Genomic DNA, 22227 nt, shown 5'->3' with positions numbered 1-22227 from the left:
CTGTACTAACTCAAGATGGATGTTGTATTGCATACTTGTCTTCCATCAGCAAGTTCTGTTCTGTTTAAGTGAGAAACTCAGGTTGTGTGATCTGGTTTGGCCCTCAGAAATACATGCTTGTGTCCACTTGTCTTTCTGCATTGCTTCTCATCACTGGTGTGTACAACTGACCATCTTCAGATCCCTGTGATCCGAAGAGGTTGTGAAAAATAATTCAATAATTCGTAATAACCAATGTTTGCATTTCTATCTCCAGAGTTGTTTTTTTTTTTAAGCAGGATTCCGTTTCCAGTCTGTTTCACTGCAGACACGTGTTTCTTTAGTTGTTTTTGTCTGTGTTGTTTCTTTTTGCTTCTCGGATCCTGGCATCTGGCTTTTAGTTTCTTATCACATGGATCTCCAATGTGAGTATGAATAAAGCTGGATAAAATGACAGGTTACAGCATGTGTGAGTTTGTAGGTGTCACAGACACAGATAGATCTAGAGATAACTCTGTGACCAGGTTGGCCTGGTTGTGCAACTAATGGGGCAGGGGTTCCACAGACCCATGTGCCATGGAAGAAGGAAAAAGGGAAAGTGTATCATAAAATCATAAAACCACGACAGTCGGGCACAAGGTTAAAATATGGAGTATGGAATGGATGAATTCATATCTTTGGTGCAAATTATGGAGACAAATTACAGGAGATTTTGGGGAGTTTATGCTTTCACCAAGTGTGGGAGTATTTTTCTGCACATTTTAAAAGGAAGGCTTTTTACAAATTCATATATCCCATTCTAAAACATGTGGGCAAGATATTTATTCAGTGAAAATGTCAGAATTCTTTTTAACATTAGCAAATGTGTTTATCCCAATATTTTTGAGCAAGATTTTTCTTTTTGGTTGCAACTGACAAAAATATACTTTTTTTTTTTTTTTCCCCAGATATAAATATATATTTCTGTGTCACATGTGGTGTGCACAGATTGAATGCCCTGGCTGGGCTCATTGCTGGGTTGCATTCTGTGAGCAATGCTCCTGCTTGTATGGCCAAGGCCCCTGAGCATGTGAGGACAGATGGGCAAGGTACAGCAGCATCTCCCCAGGGACAAGACATATGGTTGGTGCACCCTACAGAAAGTTCATGTACCTTTCATTGGCATGGACAGTATGCATAAATCATTACAAAGGCGCTAGAGAAGTTCCTTAGCTTATTCCAATTATGAGACAGGCGACAAGATAAATGAAGGTTAAAAGAGAAATAAGACGGCTGCTCAGAAAGTAATGCCTCCAATTTATTATGTTGGTCCCCAACATCAGAAGCAGATGGTGGTGGTATGGCAGTAGGAGTTGAGCTTTCCTGACAATATTCCTTTACCTTAATACATGTATAATGATTTACTGCTATCTTATACCAGATTTCATTTTTACTTCAATAAGTTTACGTGTTTTACTGCTTACAGCCATTGAAGTTTCATTTGTATTTCAGTGCTTTCTCTCATATCTTGGGCTTTTTGTGACCTACTTGGCCATGAGTAACTACACTCAGATTTTACAGGACTCCCACTTTCCTTACAAGACCCATCCATTCTGCTCAGTGCACAAAAGCCTATCTCTAACAGTACACAATGCTATTAGCATCTGCTATATTGTCTGTTCATGTAAAACTGGCAGTTACTGTCTGCACTGATCTCCTTAACTCTATGAAAATGTGAAAAGGTGCAGACAGTTCTTTTTATCATTATTATTTGGCAAAATGTTAAACTTGAATTTTTGTATTTTTTTTCTTTTTTTGACTTTAACATTCATAGCATTTCATTTTTCCACAATCTCTTCTTTTGCACCAATCCGTTTGCCAGGCATACACTAATCCTCATCAAAACTATTTGGATATTTCCCTGAGAATGCTGGCTTTATGAACACTTTCCAAAATACTCAGATATAATCCGTAGCAGAATAATATAGCAAAGCAAATCCCTTCTGTCTGTTGGCATGAAATCAGATTGTCATTCAGTTTCATTGCACCAGTTTCCCATGGGAATGCTGCAAGGCTCAGTCAAGTTGTTCCTCAGACCCCTTTCTACCTAACTGGAATTCTCAACCAGAATTTGGCAGGCATCAGATTTCCAACAGAATGTGATCAGCATACTTGTTGGTTTCCTTTGAACTGGAAATTGAACCTGATGTGCAATCAGTTGTGCGTGCTCTGGCTTTGGGGTCAATTTCTGGAATTAAAATGCAAATTCAAGATGATTTAAGAGGGACATAAAACTATTAGAGAGCATCTGAAGGAGGGCAACAAAGATGGTGAAGGTTGTAGAGGACAAGCAGCACAAGGAGCAGCTGAGGTTGCATTGTTTTGTTGGTCCGGAGCTGAGGGGAACCCTCATGGAGGCTGCAGCTCCTTACAGGGTATGGAGGGCAGTGCTGAGCTCTGCTCTGTGTGACAGTGACAGCGCCTAAGGGAACGGCACAGAGCTGTCAGAGGAAGCTCTGAATTGGATGGTGAGACACTGCTGCTGACTTTCTGCCTTCTTGCGGACCAATGGACAGAGTGAAGGTGGTGAGTAATGGCGTTTCACAGTTCACCTGGATGGAGAAGGAAGTAAAGCCCCTCGGTTGTAAAAGTGAGGCACTGACATCCTGTCTTCTGTTCCTTCTTAGGCTGCTCCCTCCTGATAGATATTCTCCTTCATTTGGCTAACAGATAAATGTGATAATTGGCCTCAAAACACTGGGCTCCTATTCATTTTATGCTTGGTGCGTTTAAGCGCCGTCTTGCTCTGTTAAAACACAGTAATGCACTTTCTTCCTTTTCCTTAACCTCATTATATTCTTGCAAAATCAACTCACTTGTACTGCTTCTGGTCTCCCGAGGATGCTCTCAGAAAGCATTTTTGGGATTTCAAGAACAAAGGCTGTGGAATAGCCTACTTTGAGGTGAAAATAGACCCTTCTAGAGATGTGTCCAGTGTTACTGTGTTTGGGGAGAACATGTACTTTATTAGATTTCTGATATTTTTCTGGCAGAAATGTTTGTTACAGCTCTGGAGATAATCCAGACTTCTGGAGCTTTTTAATTCCCACATTCAATTAGGCACAAAAATATTTTGCTTTATTTTCATGGGAATTATTACTGATGAGTCAGGCACAAATCTCGTTCTGTTAAAGTTATGTAAGACCAGATATTCCTGAAGGCAGGCTTTGTGGAAGGCACTGCTTAAGGCTTTAGACTGCAGCCCTTATTTAGAGCTATTGACTTAACTGTGCTTTTGATGGCAAGTAGACCACCGTGGCAACCAAAAAAGAAAGAAAAACCACTCTGTCTGAATTATTTTCTTTTACTTTAAAACTAAGTTTGTCCTCACCTGTACCAGGAATGATCAGATGTTTGAAATTGCTAAAGGTACATCTCACAAACACAGGCAATGTCAGGGAAGCACGTAGTGATGTTTGCAGGGTCTTAGTGTTTTGTACAAAAGGAACAGTACTTAGCAATGTAGCTGCTTTGATTTGCATCTCGCCTTACTGGTGTGGTGCTTAAAGCAACATCCCAATTTGTGTTTAACTCAGTACAGTTTTTTGTAGACCAAGAATCCCTTTATTCCTGGCATTTTAACACTCCTCAAAAATAAATAAACCAACTTTTTTTTTTTCTTCCAATAAAAATAATATATTCATATTTTGATTTCAGTTGGATATACAGAGGTGAATACACTGGGGCCTACTGTGGATAATCTAGCAAATAGGGGTAAAGGGTGAAGATGCGATTTCTTCTGAAGTAAGCTAAACCATATTAATTCCAAAGGGGGTAATGCAGTTATTCTTGGATGGGAATACTGCCAGATTTGTCTGTTTATATGACAGTCCGTACCACGCAGGGACGTAGAAGACTTCTGCTAAGAGCTACTGGTGTCTACGTGGCAATCTGTGATAGTGTTCTCCTTCTTTCTTAATTCAATGAGTGCCAGGTGCAATAGCATGCTGAGAGACACTGCACTATACATGAGCCTTAAATATTGGCATTTTATTGGCTGCTTCTATAAATCTTGCAATTTGGGACAAATACTTCACAATCCTAGATGAAAACCTGGCTATATTTATTTATTATTTATTCTTTCAACCTCTGAGTTATTTGTGTAATTTTTACCATGGTAAAGTTGTTTAACGTAATAGACCTCATTTATTTCTCAAGTTGATTGTTATAGGAATTGCTCTGATAGGCACCGTGTGGGATCAAGGACAGACTTATGCTAAATTTAGGAAGAGAGTTTTATGCAGGTGCTGGTAGTTTGCTAATTCTGCTGCTGAATTTCCTGCTGCTTCCACGAGGAAATAGGTCTTTTCTTCACTGGACCCAGTTCAAGAGGTATGTAGTGAAGAAATGTAGTTCTAACTTCTCCAGGAAAACACTGTAGTAGGTCTTTGGTTTCCTTGTGGCTTTGTTTTACTCTACATTTCTTGTAGTTAACAACAAAAATAAGGATGTGCCTATTTAGTTGAAGTTTACAATCAGAGTTCCAGAAAGGGAAAGCTTGCTTCCAAAAATGACTTCAAGGGGAGAAATATCTTAAACCCCCTGTAAGATCTTTAGTTTTGATGCGTTGTTGGTTTACTTTTCTGTGTGAGGATGGTGTCCTAAGGGGCTGCAAAAGAGTTCCGTGCTGATGGGAATATCAAATGCAACCCCAAATATAAAACTTGTGAATACTAGAACGGTTATCATTAAGTTTCTTTCCCAGCAGAATCCTCTCGGGATCACTTTTAACTCAAGTTGCTGCATTTAGTAATGGAGTAATGACCTGGAAGCATATATAAAGTCCTTAAGGCAGCAGTATGCAGAGCCCTAAATTGAGCACAAGTCAACAACGAGCATTTCAGTGAAGGAGTTGGAGACTTTTCCTAAGAGCAGTTTCTCAGGGATGCTGCTGGATCTGGTTTCAGTGCAGCAGAAATTGGGATTTAACCATCTGTTATTGGGTAGTAATGCTGCCCCCTGCCAGGGTGCTGTAACCAAATGATCTTTGAGGTCCTTTCCAAACCAAGCTATTCTTTTTTCTTCACTGTCATTGAGAAGAGAAAGGATGTCATACATTGATGAGATCATCACTTTAACAGCAGCCCTTTGTGTCAGAATGTTCTCTGAAGGTAAACACAGTGATCACTTGTGAAGTTAAAAGCATAAATCAGCCTGGCTCTTCCCTTAACCCTGTTCTTACTGAGGTGGTTTGGTTCAACTGATCTATTTAAATGGTGAAGCCTGCAACTGACTACTTCTTTAAGAATGCCTTTAATGCCTGTTACAGCCTGATTTAAGATTCATTTCATGATTTAATATCAAATGCAAAGGATATATCAGGCTGGCTGGAAACGTACAGGAAGAAAACGCTGTGAAAACAGTGAAAACATTATTCTTTCTGTTGCATTTGAAAAATACAAAGGTGACAAAAAAGTTATTTTGCAAGTGACAAAGAAATAATGGCTCATCAAGAAGGAGAGAAATCACTGCAGCCTGTTTTGATGCTGGAAATAGTGCTGCTTTCTACGTGGAGTACATGTCTTGCTAGAGAGTAAACAGGCTGGGACTTTTCACATTAAAGTATAGGTTAGTACCTGTGGGAGATTCTTGTTAGGAGATAGTTATGCTTGAATTTACAGCTTGAGAAGTTGGAGTTGTTGAAGTTTACTCCTCTGAAATAAAAATGACATTTAAAAAGAGAGAAAAGATGGCTTTAAAACTTTGTCTACCTACCATGCATCTACCTTAGGAAATCTGAATCTGATGAAAGTATGATATATACAGCGTACCTAAATGTTTATATTCCTCTTTCACGGTGCTCGTAAATTCAAAACCAAACAAAAAGGGGCAAAATAATGGTATTAAATGGTAACAGTCTTCAAAAGCATGATTGATAATATTATTAAATCTCATTATATCATGAACACGTTCATGAATCAATTTAACGTGTGGTGTGGTTTGACAGTGAAAAATATCATCACAGTCCATTACGCTTGTTCAGAAGGCATTTACTGGCTAGCCTAGGAGTTTTAATCATGCAGTGGCTGTGTTTGAACATTTAAAAGAAATAATGTTGACCTGCCCATTTCATAATGGAAAAGACAATCTGAAAACAAGCCTTAGAAACCCGGAGTTCATAAGCTCTCTTGATTATAAATCAGCTACGTGAAACTGAATATCCTCAGTATTTGCTGTGGTACTTCAAACAGATGAGAACTAGTTAAAGGAACCTATTGTTTCTTCACTATTATCTGTCTTTTAGTTACGATTTCCCAGAGCTTAATAGAGAAATGATAATGTATAGGTTTTCTTTTCTTTTCTTGGCAGCTGCCAGTCCGACTAAGTGTATTCATTAGCAGTAAGTGCCTGTTACACCCATCGGTTAGTGAAACCTACGTGTTATTGTGCTCTTCAGAATGGAGCTGATTTATTCTTCTGTAGAAATATGTAGAATTGTAAGTGTCACAAAATCTATTGCAATCTTTTCTTTGTATCATATTTTATTAGACAGTCTAATAATGATGACGCTGGCATTTGAAACTTCAGGTTCTCACTGTGCTTCTTGAATGATGCTTCATTTTAATTAGTTATGTGTTGCATTTGAATTTGGTTTTTATGATTCAGAAAGTCCTTTTATCAAGAAATGCTTTTGATTATGTGAGCTGTTGGTGAGGTCTGTGTGTTGTTGATGTTGATGAGATCTGTGTGATTGTGGACATCATTATATACTCTATAAAGCTATTGATTTGACTGTTGTAGTAATTACTCCTGCTTCAAGCTAAGATTTGTGCTGGATTAAATGGGCAATAGTTCTTAGGTTATTCATTTTTACATTGGCACCTATCAAGTCTTCCTGAGTCTGCTTCCAGTATTATGCTAACATTGCATATGGGCTACCTATAAGACTTCCCTCAGATACAATTCAGAGCTCGTGAAATGTAAAATGATTTTTTCCCTGCTCTTAATAGAATTATTAACTATATTTCACAGAATGAGGCATAGGAGAGTCTTCCACTTCTTTGTTTCTAGTGGCCAAAACCTGAGAGCTGGTTTTGTTTGGAATTTTTCTAGCTTGGCAGAAAGTTAAGTGTGCATTAAATTGTGCATGCTGATTTAACCATCAGGAAAGCTCATCACGCTGAAGCTCCATCCTTCCTGCCTGCCCTTCCAGGGAGCCGTGAGATGCAGTACAGCTGGCTATACTGGCTTTGAGCCACGGGAGGATTTGCTTACATAGTGGGAATCCCCTGTTTTCCCTCAGGAGAAACACTCTCTAAGGCAGAAGTGCTAAAATAAAAGGCAAGATTTGATCAAACCATAAACTTTAAGCACCCTTTTCTCCTAGGTGGGAAATTTCTTTAGTCATGCTGTGTTCATATCCATATGCATGCTAAGTGCCAGGGAAACGTTCTGCAGGGAAGGATGAATTAGATGCAGTTTAAACAGAAAAAAACATACTATTTTTCAAGTCATGATCTTGCCTGCCTGATAGCTGTCTTAAGCCTTTGTTTCAATGCTCTTTCTGCTGTGCTAATATTGCTATAACATGCACGGTAATCATCTTCACCATGTTCCAAAAATTTCCTGCTGGTCATTAGGATTTCCTTCCTTGAAATCCCAAATCTCCCATAAATTTGACAAGTCTTCTTGTCTTTTATAGCAGTTCCAAATATCCGTATCATATTAAGTATTGTAATGTTGCAGTTGAAAAGGTCCAGGTTCGACAAAACACCCCTGCATAGAAGAGGGGAAGGAAGAGGAATAATTGCAATAAATCAGTTCAGTGACCCTATTTATTTGTCAGCCACAAGCTGATGGTGTGTCAGAGATGAGTAAGCATTGGCATGCAACAGCAAATGCCACCAAAGCTCACAAGTCGTGGAACTGGACTGGGACACTCCAGCACAGAACGGATTAACATATTAAATTTGCATTGTTAAGGCAGGTCATGCAACTGTGTGTAAATGTGCCATGAGATTATTGTGTTGTGACTCATTCTGCACAAGCAGAAGCTCCTTTGTGTTGAGAAACCTGTATTAAAAGGCACAGAGGAATATGCAAAGGAAGTAATTTCCATTTAAACTGAGGAAGTCTCATAAAAGAATTGTACACTTTAAAATATACGGATCACTTAAATTGTTGTTGAAATTGAATGGCGGTGTGTATTATTTGCATTACCTTATATTTTGGGGGTAATAAAATGATTCATCTTGTTACATACAGTGATTTCTATAAGGATGGAAACGTCTTTTTGCCAGCAGTTCTAATGATACAGTAGGATCCATGATTAATGATCATATATGACTGCTTAAGAAACTGAGTGTTAAAGCTATCCGGCATAATTACCAAATCCATCTCTTTCTCTATTATTATGGAGCATCCATTCCTCTAGCTGGCATAGATTTGGTCTCATAAACCTGTCTGGGCAGCATTGCAGACACTGCCTGGTGCAGCTGTGTTTGAGCGGGACAAGACTGGGGCCATAGCCCAGTGCCCCTGCATGTGCTGTTGGCACAGAGCCTTCCTTTCAGGAGCATTCAGAAGCAGAGTCCTGTCCTCTCATAATTATTTAATGACCTATGATACCTTTGGAGGCAACGGGAGCTCACCTCTGTCTGCCTTAACCTCAAATTAGCACTGAATTGAGCAAAGCGTGGTGTGTGAGCTTGGGAAAGTCGTGAAACAAAAGGCCTCGTGGTGGTAAAATGTACATTTACACTTAGCATTTGAGAAAATGCTCGCCTTTTGTCATGCCCTCTGAATATACATGGATATATATATGTATATATATATATATATGCCAAGAATCAGTTTCATAATATTCAAACTGAATTAATGCTGAATTAAACAAAGTGTGACCTTTGTTCAAAAAGAACTTTTTGAGAGGACCCAGTGGCTTGGCCGACACGTGTTAGTTGTAACATACGTTGTAAGATTTAATAACCAGCTGGAAATGTGTGAGACAAGAAATATGTGCTACTAATAAGTGATGGGATATTATTTTCCTATTCCAGTTATTTCCTTGGTATTTCTCAAATCTTTGCCATGTTGCTTTTAATAGTTAAGTGAAGCACAGTGAGTTGTCATTTTGTGACAAACCAATTCGTTTTTGACACAGAAAGCTCAGTTCTCAGCATTCATTGAGGCGTTCTCTTTCAGTGTCCATATTTCCATGGGAAGAGCAAGTTCTCCAAGAAACTCCTTCCCTGTAGCAAGCAGTTTCTTTCAAATGCTTCCAAAAAGAGAAACAAGATATTGAACTTCGAGTAGCAAGAAAAAAGAGAAGGGCAATGCAGATAGTAAAGCACGTCAGTTCTGTGGTGGGTTGATGACAGGGGAAGTTCTGAGCTCTGTGAACTGGGCAAAGGCAGACTCTGAGCATGCTGGCAAAGAGTCTTTCATGTAGAGTGACAATAAGTCATATCTTTTATTCCCCTTATTTCTTGTCAATAAAGCATCATCAGTTTGACTCGCCTAGACAAGCGTACTTGGATCATTTACTGTTCCCCCGTGAATCCGTAGGAAAAGTAGGAATTTGAAGAATTGTTGTGTTACTGCAATTTAGTCTTAATGAGCATTACAATTAACATAAAGGAAAACTTTCAGGATTTAGTGAGTGAACATGTCCAGATGTTCAAATGACTGCTAACAATCTTAATGCCTGATGCTGCAAGCATAAATCTAGGAAAACTGGACAATTTGTTGTCCATGAGCAGCTGTTGTTTGTTCTGTCACCAACAAGGACATACAACAGAGAACTTGGTCGCCATTAAAACATGGAGTTGTAACACTAACATGGGGCAAACTCAGGAAAAACAAAAAATAGCTAGGTTTCCGTTCCCTTCACGTAATTTGTTACCTATCCTGTTGTTCTTTTGTAGTGCTTTTTCTTTGGGGATTTTCATTCTCTGCGTTCTGTTTGGTAAATGATTGTAGTGTAGCTGACACTATGGTACTGTCCTAATGGCTTTAAGGCATATGTACCACAGAACGATGTCATTAAGCGTGTTGTGAATTTGATTGTTTTTATTGATAGAAGGGAGGGTAAAGAATTCCTAGATTCTGTACACAGCTTGGTGTTCTTCAAAATTAAATACTTAAGACATCTTGATTTAGTTGGAGAGTTGCTTATTAATTGAATGCAACCTTGAATTTTCATAATTAATTAGTAATGTTTCTTTGTTGTGGTGTAATAGAGCAGAGCTTTGTGCTTTTTCTTTTGGCTTCTTCAGGTATGAATACAAGCAAGAGTGAGACGGTGAAGGAGCACCCACTGAAACCCTCTAGAAGATCTATGCCATGCTTAGCGCAGAGCCAAACACATCCTCAGAGTCTGAGCAAGCATTCTTCATTTCTGCAGCCAAATCGTGTACAGCCTCAGCCTTTGAGTGCAGGGACATCTACAGCTACAATTGATGTAGTGTCAGAACGAGGTAAGAGGCTGTTGTCTCTCAGCATCATGTTCACTGGCAATGGAAGGGATCGTTGTTTAGATTCCCATGGTATCTTTGGCTGATATCTGCTGGAAAGTAGCCAGCAGTGTGACCAAGATGTGACCAAGATGGCCAGTGGTATCCAGGAGTACATTATGAAGAGAGTGGCCAGCATGTTAAGGGAGGTGATCCTTCCCCTGAACTCTGGCTTGATGTGGCTGCATCTGGAGTGCTGCATCCAATTCTGGGCTCCCCAGTTCAAGAAAGACAAAGAACTGCTGGAGAGACTAGCCAGGAGTAAAAGAGAGATGGTTATGGGCCTGGAGCATCTCCCTTATGAGGGCAGACTGAGAGACATGGGACTGTTCAGCCTGGAAAAGAAAAGTCTGAGAGGAAATCATATCAATGCTTATAAATATCTAGTGGGGGGAGTCAAATGGTTGGGTACCAGCCACTTTTCAGTGGTGCCCAGCAACAGGACAAAGACAAGTGGGCACAAACTGAAATATGGGAAGTTCCATATGAATATGAGGAAAAGCTTCTTGACTTTGAGGGTGACTGAGCTCTGGAACAGGCTGCCCAGAGAGACTGTGGAGTCTCCTTCTCTGTCTGGATGCTTTCCTTTGTAGAATGCAAAGGAAGCCTGCTTTAGCAGGGAGTGGGGCTCAGTGACTTCTAAAAGTCCCTTCCAATGGCTGTGATTCTGTGTTCTTAGATATAATTATTAAGCAACTTCCATTAAATTACAAGGACTTTGTTTAGTTATCTTACAACTTGTTAAAGAGACAGTGACAGAGTTGCCCACAATCACTAGAAGAACCTTGCTGCTGAATTCTTGAGCACAATCTCTACAATGCTTAAAGTGAGATTTAAACATGTTTTTGTTTTATTTTTCTTAATTACAAGCTTATATTTGCTCGTTGTAAACAAGGAAGTTCTGAGATATGCTGTGAAACAGCATGGGAGTTTCAATAGTCTCTCCTAGGGGAGAGAGTTAAAAATAAATACTGGGTTTTCTATACTAGATGTCAGTAGGAACATGTGGGAGCAAACTGGTTCATTGACTGTCATACACCAAAGAAATTGGTATGAGGAAAATGAAAGAAAAGGTAGAAAATCCCTTTGAATTTTACCTCATGTTGAACGAAGGGATTACTTTTATTTTGTGATTTATGTTTAAATAAACATGAATTAACAGACCAATCCAGCTGGAGATTCCAACCGCCGTATGTGTACCCTGTAGCCAAACACGGTTGTCAGCTCTGTGTGAAGCTGCACTGAGTAAATTAACACAACCTTTTTCTGCTACTAAATTTTAATCAGCCCTTCCTTAATGTCAATAGGCAGTAAATGTTTCTGTGATGTTATTCTACCAAGGGAAGCTTCTCTTAGGAAGAAAGTCATTTTTGTTTGTTTGTTTTTGCCAGTGGAAAATAGTCATTAAAATTGCAGCATAAATTGTTTTGTTTCAGTCACTGTCAGCTTTAAAAGTGCATATTATGTGCGTATGCTGATATGACTGTTGTATTTCTTCCAGCTAAAGTGATGGAGACTTTAGAAAACAACTTGCTCAAGCTGTCTAGTACAGAATACAGTGATCCATTCTTAGGTAAGTTTATGTCTGAACTGCAATATTATCAAATAGTTGATGTTTCAGTTCCACTTGTGGCATTTAAGTGTGATAAGGTCATACTTACCCTGATGTGCCAGGTGGGTTGAGACAAAATATGACTAAAGAAATACTGTCTTGCTTATTTTAAGGGAAACGTTTCAGAAAGTTTCCTAATGCTTTATCACTTTTTGAACTAACCATACATAAGGAGAGAAGTGTTTATTTTTGCACAGTTGATGTAATCCTTTTCCATAACAGTTATTCATAATACAATTGCTTTGAAATGCTTTTCTGAACCCCTCTTCAAATTGTTTTACATATATGTATATAGATATATATTTTGTTCAGTATTGCCACGTGTGCGTTTCTGTTGCTTTTGCTTTATCTACAAAGTATTCCAACGTGATTAAAGAACAATAGAAATAAAAATAAGGCTGTAATTGGGGTATGTTTGTGCATGAATTTATGCTATTTGGATACTTAATGCCAGTGAAAGTAGAAAAGAGATCCCAGAATAAACCCTTCCTTACAAGACTTACATGAGTCTGTATGTACACACAAAAGGAATAACTTGCAGGTACCAAAATTAATTTTAATAATCCTTTCTTGATATATTACCCATTTGGGGGTACATTAAAGGTTTTTCTGTAAGTTGCATCACTACTGTGAAAGCTCCTTTTGCTTACAGTCAGCATAGTACCAAACAAGAAATGGTTGCTTCACGCTGAAGGAGATTTGCTTTCAGAAAGCTATTTTTCCTTCTCTCATATGTTTTTGTATTGATTTTTCTTGCTTCCCAAAATATAAGATAAAGCTCTTCAGGGTCTCCTAGAGAAATGGCTATTGGAAATGTGAGGGAAATTGATACTTTCTTGGAAACAAAATAAAAATGTTCCGAAATCATAACAGAGTATAAAAACTTGGCATAAAGATGGTATAAGAATACCATGCATCTCAGTGAGGTTGCAGCTGAAATGCTGCTGTCCCCCAGTGTCATTGTTTTTATTGATTGTGCAAGCGTTTTCTTTATCCTGTTCTTTTTTCCCCAATTTATTTAAACTAATTTATTTAAAGTGATATTGCCGCATATTAATGTATTGCAATGTTGTTGTTTTTTTTCCCTTGGTAAATGGTATTTCTCATTCATGTAATTTATTTTTCACCTGAAATGAAATGCAGAGAACTTGGAGATTGAGGAAATGATGGATTGTGTCTCATCTGTTCCAAATGGTATTACATTTTCCGTGGATGTTCTTCTCTTCTGACTACAGCTATAGTCTTTGAAGGGACAGAGATTGTTGTTTAAATGGTAGCCTTTTCTAACTTGGTTCATTTATTTGCTTGTGTAAATTGAGGTGTCTCCAGTCAGGCACTGGAACAGACTGCACAGGGAGGTGGTGGACCTACTGTCCCTGGAAGTGTTCAAGAAGCATTTAGATGTTGTACTAAGGGACAGTGTTTAGTGGTAGTATTGGTGATAGGCGATAGTTGGACTGGATGGTCTTGGAGGTCCGCTTTGGTGTTTCTGTGATAATATCAGCATCATTAGTGAAGTTCACCAAGATATATCAGGGACAGTTAAAGGTACTTTTAAACAAAACCAACCAACTAACCAAAAATGAAGATTTATTTCTATATGTGCATATATACATACATACATACATACATATATATGTGTGTGTGTGTGTATGTATGTATATATATATATTTTTTAAAGGCCATTCTGCAAATCATTAAAATACAGTTTTCCATTTGTGAATCCAGTCTGCGTGGGTAGGAAATTGTGTCCAAGGCAAAAAGCTTTACTTTCCTGAACCTGAAAAAAGGAGTATTGCTGCTTGAACTTTGATCGTGAAGATGAGAATGACGCAGCTCTGCCCTGTGATTTAGCTGGTGCTTTGGCTTTTTGATGAAGTCTGCAAAGCAGGCTGATTAATGGGTATCATCTTCATAGGGAATCTTTTCAAACTACTCTCCTGAGAACATGAAAGAATGCTGAATTAAGTGAATGTGGTGAATTTCTAATTAGGTTCTATCGTGGAAACAGACCAAGTAGACTGAATGGCTTTCTCTTCTTTCACTATCATAACTGTCCATAACTTCTTCCTTTTCCTGAGAAGAGGATAAGTAGACAGCAGAAAAAAGGTTTGAGATCACAAGAAACCTTCTGCTTTATTTCAGTGGACTGTAAATAAGCCGTAAACATAAAGGATTTCTTTAGTTAGTTGTGATGGATTTGCGAAGGAGGCAGTTACAGCACCTTTGTAAGAGCTGACAGACAAAAGCAATCAAGGACATTTTGAATTTTCCCTTTGTCCTCTGCCAGTTTTAGGTGATCAGAAGTGTTTTGAGTTTGATGGGTCAGTAAATACAAGGAAAGAAGGCACTGAGCTTTTGTACCATATGGTGTGAATTTCTGCGCTTAATGCGGCTATCGATAATAGTCTCTAGTTGGAACTGGAACAAATAAGTGGGGAATGGTTAGGGCAATGACATGCAAAAAGTTTTATATACAGATTTGCAGCCACTGGAAGGTTAACTGATGACTTGGTCCATCCAGGAGCAGCTGCTGCTCTGGTGCAGGGCTGTGTGCACGCACATCTGGAAGGAAACAATAATTGTTTGTTTGAATAAAACATTTACTTGTCTTCAAAGACCATTGTGTGCAAAAAGAGAGTGAACTTTCTTGCTTATCATTTACAGCTTTGGCTGTCAGTCTTCTCTAACAGGAATCTGTATGTGAATTGAGCCTATCTTTCTGTCTGCTAGGTCCGTATAAATTTCTGTCATTAGTGTTGCCAGGTTTGAGTTTCTTTGTGTCACTTTCAGACATTATAAGCCACATTCAGAAAGGGATTTTTTATAACACAATAGATCAATGCCTTTAAAAATCACATATAGCTAACATATCAAGATTTTCAGAAGTTAGGCCATATCAGAAGCACTGCTAGACCAGGTGAAAAACCTGCAAGCTGCGGAGTCAGCTTGATAACTGAGAAATTCAATTTGCTCGTTCCAAAAGGAATATGTACATGCAAGTAGCTTTCTAAACTGTGCCAGTGTACACAGAACAAGAGCAAGCTGAAATGTCTCATTTCAAATAAGATGTCAGAAATGAATAGTGGATAACCCAGTTGATAGAAATTGGCTTTTGGGATTTAGATATAAAAAGTATCTAGTCTTATCTTATTTGGCAGTTTTTGTCAGCTGCCTCATTAGCAAATAAAAACACTTTCTAATTCATTTATCCTTTTTTCTTCCTTTGAGGGTTTGTTTTTTTTTTTTAAATTTATTTATGAATTAGGTCAATTATGAGTGCTTCATGCATAGTAATGCAGAGATTGCAAAGCATCTGACTCAAAGCTGGACTTAATTTCTGTTTCTACAGAAATGAGAGGTTTTCACTGTGCTGTTTAGAATACGTTTCTCAGGAACCTGTTTGATTTTCAGATGATGTTTACATGATTCAGGGTGAGCACATCTATTGTGACTGTCTTGAGACATTAGGACAATTTATAATATACTCTATGTACTCCTATGTACTCGGGCTACATCAGTAGAGAGGTAGCCAGCAAGGGTAGGGAGGAGCCATTCTATGATTCTCTGTCTGAGGGCATTGTCCATTTCCCAGCCTAGATCTGGTTCATGCCTGGGGAGACAGCAGCAGGAATGATGCGGTTCTGTGATCTTTTAGAACCATAGAAATTTTTTGAGTGGGAAGAAACCCTTAAAGGTTATCCGGCCCAACTCCCCTGTGATGAGCACAGATACCTGCGGCTTCATCAGGTGCTCAGAGCCCTGTCCAGTCTGACCTCAAATATCTCCAAGGACTGGGAATCCACCACCTCTCTGGGCAGTACATTCCAGTACCTCCTCACCTCTTCCTTATGTCCCCATCTGTATATCTCCACTTTTAGTTTGAAACCATCTCTCCTTGTCCTGTCACCAAGGGCCTTGCTAAAGACTCTGCCCCCTCATTTTTTGTAGACTCCCTTTGAATATTGGAAATATACTTTTAGCACTCCCTGGATTCTTCTCTGCTTCATGAAGGTAGAGATAATTCTCAGCTCACTGAGAATGTATTTCGAAATGTGCTGCTCACTGAACTAAAGAGTTCATCTTCTGAAAAAAAATAATAATAATGAGCTTTAAAATCGAAGTATTTTTGGCATTTAATCTGCCTGTACAAATTGTGCATACCATCTTACCTCCTCTGGAGAACATAGGAATCTGCTGACTGCCTCTGTGAAAATGATGTATTCTCTGTGTAATGGTTACATCTGTGTGAGAAGCTGTATGCTAAGAAAAGGCTGCACCTATCAGCTGTGCTCCTCTTTGGTTTGTAAGTGTAGATATACAGGTGAAAAAAATTTCTATAGCACGTATACCATATAGTATTACAATTACATAGCAGAATAAAATAAGATGGCCTAATTGCATGACAATGTCACTTATCCAAGTGTCCAGTGATATCCTTCTCCAAGATACTTATTGCTTCTGGGACTAAAATGGGGGCAAAAAGGGATTATAATTAAGGCAAAACCAGATTAATTTCCAGACCAATCTTATTCTTACTTAAGCTTACAAGGTCTTAGAAGAATCATCCTTTCAGTATTTGTGAAATGAAAACTATTTTGGAATGATTTTTATATTATTTTCCTGCAGTAAGCATAGCAAAACTGTACGTCAGAACAGTAGATGCCTCGTGATGTATAAAACCAAATTCACTCATCACGTCTCTATGCTACAAGATGGCAAAACAGAGCAACTAGTAGGTTTTCAAACAGCTTTGGTGAAGAGATGTATTACCCACTTGCTTAATGATTTTTGTGTTTTGTTGTTTTTTTTTTTAATTGTATATCTGACTTTAATTAAAACTTGTTATGTGGCAGCTGCTCAAAAACTCTCAACTACCACACAAGTTTCACTTAATGTAATTAAGTTCAGTGCATCAGCAAGATATGTTATTGGCTATAAGAATATCTTCAAAATGCCAGTAGCTCAAAAACAATGAGAGGATCAAATTAAGACCAATGTCCTTGAAAACACTTTGAGGGCAGGAATGGGAGCATCTGCTACCTGTGCTCCCATTTCTGGTCTTCATGCTGCAAGATGTATTTTTCTTCCTTATACCAGTCATGGATTTTTTGTTTGTTTTTGTTTGTTTGTCCTCTTTTCTTTACATCTCCTCAAGTTTTTTGTAGGTTTTGCAGTTTTCAGTTCAGCTTTTTCTGGGATTGCTATTTATTGTACCATTAAAGTAGGAGAGCTGTTTTTACACCAACCTACCCAAAAGGACAGAAAGCATTTTACTTTTGGGGTTGTTTAATTTGATTCTGCAGTAAAAGAGAAATGGAAGAACATTTTATAAACAAGCATTGCAGTCTTTCTGCCAGCTTCTCCAGACTGTACACTGACTAAAGGTTTTTGATACGCCTCTGCAAATAGGTGAGTTGAACAGATATATTTCAGTACATAATCATTGATCACTGGCCACTATACAGCAGCATTTAGTGATAGCCAGGAATTTGATCAGCCTTAAATTCATGGAATTAGAACTGTTTCAGTTGGAAGGAACCTTTAAAAGTAACCTAGTCCAACTCACCATAAATGGACAGGGACACCTATAGCTTAATCAGGTTGCTCTGAGCCCTGTTCAGCCTGATCTTGGATGGTTTCAAGGATGGAGCATCCACTACGTCTCTGAGCAACCTGTTCCAGTGCCTCACCACCCTCACCGTAAAAGCCTTTTTCTATTTATCCAAGCTAGATCTCACCTCTTTTAGTTTGAAACCATTTCCCCTTGTCCTGTGACAGCAGACTCTGCTGAAGAATCTGTCCCCTTCTTGCAGTGCTCCAGGTGAAGTCTTGCCAGCAGAGTGAAGAGGCAGGATCACCCTGCTAGCCATGCTGCTTCTGATGCAGCCTAGGATATGTCTGGCTTTCTGAGCTGCAAGAGAACATTGCTGGCTGATGCTTGGTTTGCTGTCTGCCAGTAACCACCTCCAGGTCCTTCACAGTAGGGCTATGCCTTTTTGTCTCCCAGCTTGTACTGATAGTGGGTGTTGCCATGATTCAAGTGTTGAATTTTGTGAGGTTCTACTTGGCTAACTGCTCACACCTGTCTAGATCCCTCTGATTGGCATTCTGTCCCTCAGGTGTGTTGACTGCACCGCACAGCTTGCTGGCATCTGCAAGCTTACAGTTGCAATTGATGTAGATTCTAAAGAGCATCAGTCCCAGTACTGACCCCTGATAGATACCACTGATCACTGATTTCCATTTGGACAATGAACCATCAGCCAGCACTCTCTGTGTACAATCTTCCAACCAGTTCCTCGTCTTGAACAGTCTAGCTATCAAATCTGTATCTTTCCAATTTGGAGAGTAGGATGATGCAGGGCACTGTGAAAGCCTTTCTGAAATCCAGACAGATTACATCACTGGCTCTTCCCTTGTCCCCTGATTCAGCTGTGCAACCATAGGAGACCACTCAGTTGGTCAGGCAGGATTTGCCCTCTATGAAGCCATGCTGACTGTCTTATATCACCTTCTTCTCTTCCATGTGACTTAACTTCCAGAAGTATCTGTTCCATGATCTTTCCATGCACAGAGGTGAAGTAACTCCCTGGGTTGTCCTTTCTACCCTTAAAATTGGTTGCTGTGTTGCCTTTTTTTGTAGTCACCAGTGACTTCACCAGACCATCATGACTTTTCAAACACCATTGAGAGTGTCTTGGTGACTGTGTTAGCCCTCAAAACTTAAAAAAAACAAACAAATAACAACCATATAAGGGAAAAACAACTTGAAATTCTAGAGCAATATGAACTGATCTTGCTTTTTTTTCCCCTCTGGTGGCACTTTGCCTGCCCTTTCCTCCTACCAGAGCAGACAGGCTAGCTGGTGGTGGGCATCAGAGTCCATCTAAGAGCTGCAAGAGCAGCTTCAGCTGACATTTGTTCTTGGCAGTAACCATCCAATTGGTTGTCATAGGCCAGGGAAGTTCTGTTGGGAAATAGAAAAATAAAATAATGTTTAGTAAACAGTAGCTTTCCCACAGAACAGAGTGAAGAGCTCGAGGCAGACAAGGCTTTTTCATGGTGATTTATGGAGCTGCAGGGGCTCTGTGTTTGAATTTAAAGATGGGTACTTATAATGCAAGGCAAATGGACTCAGCCCATTTCACTGCTTTTTGGGGGATGTTGCATTGAAAACACCTCTGGGCAGTACATCTCCATTTGGGGTTATTGTCTTGATTTGGCTTGTGGCAATTCCAAATGGCAGTTGGTATGAAAACAAAGCAAACAAACGAACAAAAAAGGATTGTGGAAGAATAGATGGCAGAAAATAGTGTTACTTCATATAAAAGAGTTATATAACAATTGTCGTGGAAGTTTTAAAGCTGTGGTTATTTAAGAAAGGCTGAGGAAGTTAAATGACTGCATTTGTACAAAATGTGGCAAGCAATGGTGAAACTAGGAGCCATCATGTTTGAAGTAATTTAAGTTGTATAATTTCCATCCTTAGGGGAACGTCACTTTGATGTACTTTCTGGAAGAGAAACTTCATCTTTCTTCTTCTCGATGCAAGTGATGGATGCCTTATTACAGAAAAGAGCCTGTTCATAGAGAAATGCCACTGACAGCACTGACTAATTGCTTTTAATTTGAAGTTTCATCTCATTTTGATTGAGGCCATTTTCTAAAATTTTCTACCTGACATTTGCTGTCTCTGATGTTTTTTCATACAGATGTAACAAACACTGCGATGATAGAATGCTAGCTGTTAATCATCGTTCTTCCCATTTCTGCTATATTTGATCCTACTGTCTTGTGAGATAGTGGTTTTGGTGCATAAAATGTCATCCTTTAGTGTATAATAATAAGTATTATCAAGTAAGTTCTATATCATTTTTAACTGTAGGTCTCCTCATTATTGAGGGCCGTGGAAAGGTTGTTGCTAAAGCCTTTTTGGTATATATATATTTAAGGTTGGACTTGATGATCTTTGAAGTCTTTTCCAACCTGAGTAATCCTATGATTCTCTGATTCTATATTTTATATAACACCTATCTAAATGGAAGGTAATTCTTTTTATCCAGAAAATGGATAGTACACTTTACAAGCTATGTTTTCAATGACATAAACAATGTTTACTATGTGAAAGTATGTTGAACAATAAGGAGAAACTCATTTCATAACTGAATTATTTAAGTTAAACTAAAACATTTCTTGGTAGTGTGAGATGTCATTGAAGTGTTTATTCCTGTTAAAACTTAGCTCACCAATGCAGACTTTTTTGTATGCATGAAGCGTTTCTTTCAACACTGATAGCCTGTCTGGCTATAAGAGGCTGTTTCAGAGGATGTTTTCCTTCCTTTTATTTTACTAAAATCTCTTCTATGCTCTTGGTCTTTGGAAACATAAGAGCTGGTCACATCTGGGAGTAAGTCAGGTCAGCTCATTTACTTCAGAATCCTGTTTCCTACCTTGTATACCTACTACTTTAAAGCATCCTGCAGTCTTTCTGTTCATTTGCTTTTGTTGTCCGGAAAGTGATACTTCATTAAAAATCTAGTTTGGTGCTTTCACTATCAAAATAGACTATTTTAAACATTAAAATCTCCCTTTGCAGATTTACTGAGGTTAATATCAGCGTAAGGAATTACTGAGGGCTCATTTGGTGTAATTACTAGGTAAGTAGCTAAACAGCAGGGAAAGCAGCTCTCTGTAAATGTTCCAGTTTAATATTCCTTCTCAGAATTGTTTAGGCTACACGAGATAATTGTGGTTATTTTTTTTCTGTAATATTTACTGTGGAGAATTTGGCTGAGCAACTGAATGAAAAATACGTTGTTGTTGCAGATGAGCTTTTCTGAATATAAAATTCAGGAAATTCAAGACTTCGGTTCCCACAGCAACCATGGCTTGTTTCTTGGCTTCTACTTAGGGTTTAGAATTACTGAGATAAATTCTGTTCCCAGTTCCTCTGACTTATCTCATGTTAATGTGAGAGTTGAGATGAAAATTTGGCTCATGATTTGTGAGTTACTTTTCTGCTTTGATAGTTTCAATTTGCAGTTTCTATACGTGGATGTGTGGAAATAATTATTCCATCTTTTTAATCTTCAAGACATTCTTTTCAAATCTAAACATTTTTCCAGCGTTCAATATAATTTGCACGGTCCCATAGTGTGCACGCATTATCCCCCATTATATTGCTGCTGAGGAAGTCTTGTTTTAGATGGAAGTCCATGTTTTAGATGGAGAATGTGGAAAGGAAATTCAGTATCTGTAAAAGACTTCTGCCTTTTAGAAGAATCAGATAGACTGACTTGAAACTTAATTGGGAGCGACTGCTGTGATGGCGTAGAGAAATCTAACCCCTAATAGTTGGTCCTAACAAGCTCTGATGAAGGTTCTCAGTCACCCACGGTTAGGACACTCATAGAATCATCATAGAATCACCAAGGTTGGAAAGGACCTCCAAGATCATCTAGTCCAATAGTCCACCTACCACCAATATCTCCCCACTAAATTGTGTTCCTTAGTACCACATATAAACGTTTCTTGAACGCCTCCAGGGATGTGAACTCAGCCTCCTCCCTGGGCAGCTCATTCCAGCATCTGACCGCTCTTTCAGAGAAGAGAATTTTCTGAATACCCAACCTGAACTATTGAAATATGTTTATAAATATTCTGTTAGGTTGTTAAAAATAAAACCACCAAAGAGCAGAGCACTTCTTGATGGTGTCAGCTGTCTTCTGTCGTCATCAGGTACACCTCAAATTGTGTTCAGAAGTGGTCACTGTGATACCTTAGTGTGCAGATTTTCAGTAATGTGTAATGCCTCTATTATGAGTCAAGCACCAAAGCATCTGAATATTTACTGTATTTACTTTTATCATTTTGTAGATTGATGGGTTTTTTTTTCTTTTGTCTGTAACTAAAGCTAAGAACTTTGTGGGCTTTTTGAACTTGAATAGTAATAGTGAAACATTCTCACTAGCCTTTGTACTCAAATAGAAATCTTTTCTTGATTAAGACAACCATTTCAAATATAAAGCTTTTGGAGGAAAGGAAGTTACTGAAAAATGAATGCTTAAAAGGAATATTCAACTGTGGCTGTACATTTACTGTTTCTTTCCACAATAACCTAAAGTGAGCTCTCTTTTATTTTAT

General features: G+C 38.6%; 1 protein-coding gene across 3 annotated transcripts in view; it reads left to right on the top strand.

The window, feature by feature from the left end:
• ANO3 (anoctamin 3) overlaps nt 1–22227 on the top strand; it is a 110222-nt gene that overhangs the window by 22458 nt on the left and 65537 nt on the right. For 2 of the 3 annotated variants that reach the window (XM_072337218.1, XM_072337220.1), the window contains exons 2-3: nt 10233–10433; nt 11971–12042. In XM_072337218.1, the coding sequence (XP_072193319.1) occupies nt 10233–10433; nt 11971–12042 (273 nt within the window). Of the gene's footprint in view, nt 1–2526; nt 2545–10232; nt 10434–11970; nt 12043–22227 lie in introns of those variants that run through there. The other variant, XM_072337221.1, reaches the window with a different exon arrangement.

This window comes from Excalfactoria chinensis, chromosome 5 (genome assembly GCF_039878825.1).
Source record: "Excalfactoria chinensis isolate bCotChi1 chromosome 5, bCotChi1.hap2, whole genome shotgun sequence".
Classification (NCBI taxonomy): Eukaryota; Metazoa; Chordata; class Aves; order Galliformes; family Phasianidae; genus Excalfactoria; species Excalfactoria chinensis.
This window is presented reverse-complemented; position numbering and strand designations above follow the sequence as displayed.